This window comes from Diplotaxodon limnothrissa, linkage group LG9 (genome assembly GCF_057381915.1).
Source record: "Diplotaxodon limnothrissa isolate DT_005_m linkage group LG9, D_limnothrissa_male_GT1.1, whole genome shotgun sequence".
In the NCBI taxonomy this organism is placed as follows: Eukaryota; Metazoa; Chordata; class Actinopteri; order Cichliformes; family Cichlidae; genus Diplotaxodon; species Diplotaxodon limnothrissa.
The window spans coordinates 25128530-25137014 of NC_140604.1; the positions used below are offsets into that span (position 1 = coordinate 25128530).

Consider the following 8485-nt stretch of genomic DNA (forward strand, 5'->3'; position numbering starts at 1 on the left):
TTGAATTTATGATCCAACACAGGAAAATAAGCAGAGAAACAGTCAAAAATTATCAAAAAAAACAACAAAAACAAAACACTTAACCTCACTCAGTGCTTAGTCATCCTAGCCGTGTGCCATGTTTACATACCCTGCATGTGTAAGAACCACCACAGCACGCACACACACACAGCAGTAAAAGATAAAGGCAGGTGGTAGAATAATTTCATTGCTCCAACTTTTGTTAATCAAAGATTTACTATTGGCGAAAGCACATACAGCTAAACTATATTATAGGACTCTGTATCATTTCACCCATGATGATAGATAAGACCTTTTACCACCCAGCCGATATAATGAGAGGTAAGCCAGGAGAGATCAATCAAATCTTTCTCACCAAGCGATACGCTGATTAAAAAGTGGTCCTTTAAGTTTTGAGCAGTATAGTTCGTGACGATATTGCAGGGAAAATATACCATAGTATCCAAATTACCCTCCAAAACTTTAGTAAAGATAGCTGCAAAAAAAAAAAAAAAAAAAAAAAAAAAAAGAAAAGAAAAAGAAAATTAAAAGCGGTATTGGTCACAAATGGTGAATATTTCCTGAAATAAGCCTTCCAAAAGCCTTGGAAGGTGCCCACATGTGCCCAAACCAGGGGTCATTAAATTACACTGCACATTTTTATAGAAGCACTGCTTTATTGAACTAGTTTTGGTGCTCACCACATACAAAAGAAGCCCAGTTAGAGGGGTATCAGGACAGACAGCCCACTGCACAGGTGAACAAGTCACATCCAATCAGCTACTTAATGTTCCACAAAAAGGGGAAAGACAATGTTTTTATAAGGCATAATTGCACATTCCTGCAATAAACCCTCCACTGGTCTGAGACAATGAAATGCCACTACCAAAATAATGGCTTGTGCCATTAATCAAGTGCCACTTTGTAACCCTGTTATTTATATACATTCACTAAGTAGATACATTTTGCATCAGGTACTCAATTATTGCAAAACTATTGTTAAGGCCAATTTCCTTGTTGCAAAAGCACTACTCAGAATTTACTGCTGATTTTTTTTTGGTTGCACTACACCTCCAAAGGTTGGGACTGGAGAAGTTGTGGTATACACAGAAAGTGGGATGCTATTGACTTGGTTTCGAGAATGAGCGTGTCTGAATGAGTCATCTTCCATCACTGAGCCTTGTCAGACAGGGCAATGGCACTTTCGCGTAGTTTCTGGTGTTCTTCTCTCCATCTGGCTTTCTTCTCGATGTTTAGTGCCGTCAGGGTCTCATTCCTGGCAAGAGCCTGCAGAAAAACAGGAGAATACATGTGGCATTATTTAAATGTGAATGAAAATGCAGAGGCAATGCATGAATCAAAGCAGTGAGAATTGAATTACTCACTAATTATTAAAATTCTTGCAGGGGACTTAATTGTGATACATTTTCCGCTTCGATATCCTTTTTTTTTTTTTTTTTTTTTAAAAACATAGGTTGAAATGTCACATTGGGAACTTTGGGACATTTTGTGACCAAACTTAATTGCAAGTCATTGCTCTGTTTATTCATAACATGACGTAGATGAGTTTATGTGAACAGGCAGGTTTAAACCTGCTCTTTTACATTACTGGATAGCAGTGATGACATGTCTGTCCTTGTTGACAGTTACTGGCGTTGAAAAGAAAAAAAAAAAAAGTTTCATGCAAGACTCATTCATTATTCTTACCCTTTTGCCCAGAAACACCATAATCATACAGGCTCCTATCGTGGCAGCCATCATCACGTAGGCAGCCTTTACTCGGATTTTGTTTCTGGCAGCATCAATCATCTCAAACCTGTAGAAGAAGCACATGTACACATGAACACTCATTAGGAAATGTTTTCTTGGCTCAAAAGAAGGCTTGAAACATAAGACTTCAGCATTTAATCTTGTTATTGAAGATCAGCGCAGCAGCATGATATTTACGGGGCCTTTTGTTCCAGTTATAGCAGCATTGGTGACTGTCAGCAGATAGTCTCTTGGGTCCTTCACACATTTTGCTTTGTTTTGGATACTGGGGCTTTTGAGTACATGACATAGGAGGGCTTCTGTTTATAAGCTTGCCATGCAGGTTTTTACGTCGCAGCAGCAGATCAGATGTGATCTCCACCCCGATGCCAAGATAATCCTCTCCAGTCACCAATAGAAGGCTTGTTTGAACTGCAGCTGTCTGAGGACCAGCTACACGCTGTGCCGCCGCTCATCCTGTTAGTTAGCCCTGTTCTTGTGATGTAACTTAACTGAATGTGACAGAGGCAGTGGGACTGCGGTGTGCCGGAAGGTCTGGTATAAACAGGAAAAGGCTACTTACGACACAGTCTCTGGTATCTGGTCTGCTGACTTGAAGCGCCCTGACCAGATCAGCATCTTCTTGTCCATATCTGAGGGCCTGTAGCCTGGGAGTCTGAATGCGGGACGCGGCTCTGTGTGAATTAACAAAGCATGCATTATAATGAATCCTGCGTGCTTCCTGAACAAAAAGCCAGAGATTCACATCATGACCTGCAGACTGCGACCTCACTTCCTGTGTCCCTCTTAGTCTTTTGGGATTTAAAAAAAGTCACATACTTAGCCATCACAAATACCCTGTAATGCACAAAGTCAACATTTTTAGAATACTCTTACATCACTATGAGTGTAGCATTTTCCACATTAAAGTCATGCCACACATTTATATGAAAACCTAGAAGTTCAAATTCAAATTTAGAAGCTGGTATTTAGTTTTTTCAGGTTTATCAGTAAATATTGTGCATTGTCTTATGATGACTTTTGAGCTCATCTGTTGTTCAAACCCTACCATGTGCTGGTGCTGCAGGTGGGGACTCCGCTTTGGTCCCCTGCAGTTTATTGCACATCCCTCTGTGGCTCCATGTCTGAATGACATGTCTCCTCTGACCTGTTTAGATACAGAACTAGTATCACATCGAGTAAAGCAGGAAGTCACAGTGACGATAGAACTAGCTGATGCTACTGAAAAAAAGAAATTAAACGTTAAACAAGAAAATTAGTAACGTTTACATTAACATTACAAATTTTAGAACAGCCCTTAAAAGGCTCAAAATAAAATTACGCTGGGGAAAATCTCTTCATGCGAAATCAAAGGATTACCGTTTACCCCAACTTAATCTCATTTTATTAATTTATTTTTACAATCGCGTGATAGCTATCAATCAATCACACAATTGTATTTATATACACACACACACACACACAATAATAATAATAATAATAATAATAGATACTTTATTGATCCCCATGGGGAAATTACATCATAGCACTTTAAGTTGTGTATTTATTATATACCGTTATTCTTTATCCTCCTGATACAAAAACAATTTTCCTTGTGGGCTCAATAAAGTATCTATATCTAAAGCCCTAAATTGGACACAAGTGAGTACTACATGACAAAAACAGAAATCATCACACCTGAAGGGACTAAAACTGACAACTGTTTAATTTTACTTACAAACAAAGAAACAAACCACGACTACGAATATCTTCAATTATAGACACTGTTCATACCAAGCAGGAGTGCCTGGTTAACCAGGCCTGAATAGCGTATAATGATAATAAAACAAGTTAACTAGGCCAAGTGTTAATTTACCGAGACACCACGCACCAATTTACACAAACTGCCTTTACTGCCACAAGCACAAACACCATTTCAATAAATGCAAGACGTCGAAAAAGCATCAAACATGTATTTATAACCGAGTACAGAACTCACTCACAGCTGATTTAAAAACAAATAACATCAACAAGCATCGGATTAGAGTGTATTCAAGCGACTTATTACGCAACGAAAACACAGAAATTCAAGTTAGCTATACGAACCGAGGAGGCTGCCGATGGAAAGGCGGGATCTGATGAAATTCATGCTTTTGCTGATTGAATACACAAAGTCCAGTGTTTCTAAAAATCCATTTAAGTGCGCTGGAAATCTGTCAGTCCCTCTTCAGCTGCTGAAAGTCAAACAGCTAACAGGACCGTCAGATAGGTGTGTCCTGTGACTGATCAAAAGAAACAAGCTAGGGCCCGTATTTATGCCATTTGGACAGCGTCCATACGGATCGGGTAGTGACAGCCCTGTGGCTGTGGTTGGGTCTTTGCTTTCGCTAGGTTGTGGTTGAATTATTAGGAGTCTCAAACAGGGCTGCTGGGAGTTAAGCTAAAGTTGAGAAGAACAAGTGGAAAATGTATTAGTATAAATGGCGCTATTCACTATAGTTGCACTTTTATCTATTTTAATATATTCACTTTGCGTTAATACGTGCGGCAGATGTTAATTTGTGAATGCGGCAAAAACAAATAAATAGCATTTAGGCATTATTAAAGCCTTTCCGTGCAGGCACTTTCTTGGACAGCCACCTCCACCACCAGTGATCCTGGTGAAGGACCCGTGCAGTCCACTATGGCGGCGCCCGGTGGAAGTTTAAACTGTGAGGACTATTCAATGTTTCAGGTAACGTTAACGACTGATTAATTGATCCGTGCAGGCCGATCACGCACCGACGGCCAGTCGAATCACCGCCTCCCCCGCAATTCATTTGCCGCGCTGTTTATTTTGTGCGAGAGCCAATGAATTGGTGACCCTCCTGATTACTAAAGACCTGCACGAGTTCAAGGAGGCACAGTACTCAGAGCTTTCAGTATGTGGATCAACATACCCATGCAGCCTTTAATAACTGACTCTTTAAACTGGCATAATCTACTTATAGATGTCATGGTTTGGTATATTGTGTTATTTTGTAGATTTATATTTTTATGCTAGAACCTCACTGAACTCGCTTTGCATAATTCATAACTAACACACGTACATTTATTTATTCCATATAGGCTGTTTATGAGGCTTTGGAAAGTCATTTTAGCGCCTATCTCCAGGCGGCAAAAGCACTCTTTCTTCTGATTGGTCAGCTTTTGCAAGCCAGCAGAAGGGCAGCGCTTATCTTTTTATGTGCGGATGCCAGAATACACACAGCTGTATCTGATTAAAAAAGAGCCTCATGCATTACTGCTGACAAAAAAAAGTACATATTTCAGATTCTTTCACTCAGAAGTCCTCTCAGAGTACGGAGGGTACAGACCAAAGCTATTTTACTTTTTATGAGTAAACCATATGTAGAAGTAGAGTTAGCTTGTAGAAATTAAGGGGGGAAAGCCCTGTTCTTAGTTACATGTAAGCTTGCCTCTTATTCTAACATTAAATTTGAAGATTTAGAAGTTTGGCTTCTTTTTCTTGGTGGTTTTGGAGATGATCATTCATGCTGTCAGTTTGTTTGTTTGGCGAGCAAAGCATCTAAACCACAGTTAAGAAAATAAACAACAACCAATAGCAGCCTATTAGTGTGTTCCTAGAGCTGATGCAATCCCCCCACCCCACTGTCTACACTTTGCCATGCTGTTCCTATAGCAGATGACCATATAAGGAAAGCGGTGGAAACAGAGCATTGTGAGCACAGAATATTACATTAACCCTTTACCTTTTTGCTGAACAAATATGTAAATTCAGTTCAACAGGTTCAAATTTATATTAAACATGTATTTCTCTCATGGTAGAAGGCTAAAGATGTTTGGATCCCTCCTTAAAAGTATATCAGCTGCTAAATGAGCCTTGTTAATCTTGCCTGCCATCTTGCCCTCTGTTATAAACACGATACATAAACTTATTTCCTTAAGGAAGCAACGTGTTTTGAACCACCATTTTTGGGTGGGGGGTACAGTTGTATCAGATTTAAATCTGATTCCATCTTAATGAGACAAAAGACAGCATATCGTGTTACAAATGTATTTAGTTTTAGTTGAAGTAAAACTGCTGACTCGTTTTGTGTACTTCTGTGTGTTATTTCAGGAGGTACTGAAGGTGATGCGCACTATAGACGACCGCATTGTCCATGCCCTGAACACCACCGTGCCCACAGTCTCCTTCTCAGGCAAAGTGGATGCCACACAAACCTGCAAACAGCTCTATGAATCTGTGAGTGTGACCACCAGGTCTCACCACGTTGTGAATTCAAATTCCCATTGTTGTCATTGCCACACAAACAACAAAAACGTTACCACAACAATAAAGAATAAATAAATGGCATATTTTAAACAGTGAACATAACACCTGGGAGTTTGGTTATGTAACGCAATGGCAGGGAGAGGTGCAGAGGGGACCTGTTAAGAAGTCAGTCTAACATCAAGTGTCTGAGAAACAATTTCAAGCAGCCTCTTTAAACTTGCCTTAAATCTTCACATAGAGTCAGGGATGAACTGATTCAAATTCAGTCTTTCATTTAAGTTCAGTTTCATTTCAAAAAACAGCGTTCACCTCAAGGTAAAGACACCACAATATTAGGGAAAACCTCAGTAATCAGACGATCCCCTGTGAGCAAGCACCTGAAGAACTCCAGTGAAGTAAAATGACGCTGAGGGAGGTGTGGCCCTCTAATGCACATGTGGTGATAAGCCAAAGGTTACTGTGGCTTAACAAAACTCAAGAATTCATACTCTAATTATGACAGTTTCCAAATTTTGGTCAACTAATGACATTTTTGTATTCAAAGAAGTAAAAGATCACAAACAATATGGCAAAATAAGGGTCTACACAGACCAGCGTTCAGTGCCATAAAACTCAGGAAGAGAGCTTGATGTCATAATCCACATCTGGTCGCATGCTGAACTAGTCATAGTTGCTTACTTTGGAAATGCTGTGCTGCCGGGTATATGTGTGTGAAGCATCCCTGTTTCAGAATTGGTCCATGTTTCGCAGCGTCATCCATATCTGAATAATTGTCTTGTGTGAGAATCAGCTGTTGTCCTCCAAAGTCTTCGCTGCAGGAGCCATAAGAGTCTGAACAGACAAGAAAGCTGGCATGAAGTCTGTGAAGGCATGCAGAAATATTAATCTCATGTGTGCGTGTGTATTTCTGTTTTCTCACAGATGATGGAGGCTCATCTTAGCAGAGACAAAGCTATCAAGGCTTGTATAGCTCAAACATCAGAGGTGGTGGGACAGCTGCGTGAGCAAAGAGCAAAAGACAATGAAAACATGGCACTAATCAAACAGCTCAGGAAGGAGCAAACCAAAGTAAGTCCTGTCTATAAAAATTCCATGTTTTGTTTTTTTTTTTTTTTTACATTCTTAATGTAGTTTTCTTGTCATTTTTTCTTTAAATCTGTCTATAGCTGTTCAGTTGCATTATGGGAGATGTAGGATTCTGTGTTTCTGCAGTTTTTGCCCATTAAAACGAATACAAATAAGGATATGTTGCTTTCTGTTGCTTCATTGTTGTTGTAGGTTTAGCAGCTATCTCCACTGAATCCACTGTGGATGCGTTTAATTTAGTTTTTCTGTGCTGTGAGGATCATAAATGAAATGTAAACAAATATCTTAAACTTGAAAAAAGCTTGAAATTTGAAAATATAGAGGAAACCTGCTGCAGCTGACTGAACCTGCAGGGCTAAATGCATCAAGTAACCACTGAGGAAATATAATCCTTCTCTTTTTAAAAAAAAATTTGAATAAACAGACCCTGTTATCTTATTAGAGCAAAATAATAATAGAAGTACTTTGTTTTTTTTTTCCTGTCCCCAGTTAAAGCTGATGCAGTCAGAGCTGAACGTTGAAGAAGTTGTAAATGACAGAAGTCTGAAGGTACAGTTTGCTCGCTGTTCTCATCACTGACTCGTCCTACAGTCACACATAAATGAGCCGTCGTTATCGTGTGTTACTTACTGACGTTTCCTCGGTTCAGGTTTTCAACGAAAGGTGCAGAATCCACTACACGCCTCCAAAGGTGAAATGAAGTCCTGCTTCATGAAAGGAGCTCTTTCACTCGAGGTTTAAATCCAGGCTGGAGCTGAAACTGTGAACTGCTGCTGAGTCCTCGCTGCAGGCTGTTCACCACCCAGACATCTCTGACCTCTTCCCCGACACACAAATATATTCCAGCGTCATTACTGTATTAATTTACCATCATTGTAAAACAGTCGCCCGTGTGCTTCTTCCAAGACAAAATTATTGTACAAAAAAAGAGTTTTTTAAAAATTGAGTCAAATGTTTGTCTGAGTTTGAAATCATTTGTTGACCTTAGACATCCTTTTTACATGTATTGAATTCAAATGTTTACTATGCACTGTCTTCATCAGGAATTGGTTCAACAACTGCTGGGTTGATGGATTACTGTGACATTTTGGACGAGTCTTCATCAGTCCATCCCTCAGGATGGGATCTACAAGCTTTGATCATTCCTTAAGTTTTCATACAGTGTCAAAAATCTGTCCAAAAATTTGATTTGGTACCAAGCACCAGCAAAAAGAACGACACTTCCATCAGCCTCAAGTGTACCTTATAAGAAATCGCCAATCCTCCAAACTAAGCTGTCTTTGTTAAACGTGATCTGTTGTACTTGCTCAACAACAGGAGCTGTATTCACTACGTACGTTGGTATTTTAGTTTTTAGTGCTTCTGCCTTGATCT

The 8485-nt window shown here is 39.6% G+C and overlaps 2 protein-coding genes across 2 annotated transcripts; one reads left to right on the top strand and one right to left on the bottom strand.

Moving 5' to 3' along the window:
- Positions 1 to 715: 715 nt before the first annotated feature.
- On the bottom strand, positions 716 to 4150 carry fam162a (family with sequence similarity 162 member A). Its single transcript, XM_085362921.1, has 5 exons — positions 3856 to 4150; positions 2819 to 2917; positions 2333 to 2444; positions 1708 to 1816; positions 716 to 1287 (listed from the first exon to the last, which is right to left on the bottom strand). Exons 1-5 carry the CDS (start codon positions 3896 to 3898, stop codon positions 1171 to 1173), a joined length of 480 nt encoding a protein of 159 aa, XP_085219047.1. The 5' UTR covers positions 3899 to 4150; the 3' UTR covers positions 716 to 1170.
- A 273-nt stretch (positions 4151 to 4423) lies between these two features.
- mix23 (mitochondrial matrix import factor 23) lies at positions 4424 to 8020 on the top strand. The gene is made up of 5 exons (XM_085362332.1): positions 4424 to 4483; positions 5870 to 5995; positions 6947 to 7093; positions 7601 to 7660; positions 7761 to 8020. Exons 1-5 carry the CDS (start codon positions 4433 to 4435, stop codon positions 7809 to 7811), a joined length of 435 nt encoding a protein of 144 aa, XP_085218458.1. The 5' UTR covers positions 4424 to 4432; the 3' UTR covers positions 7812 to 8020.
- The last annotated feature ends 465 nt before the right edge of the window (positions 8021 to 8485 follow it).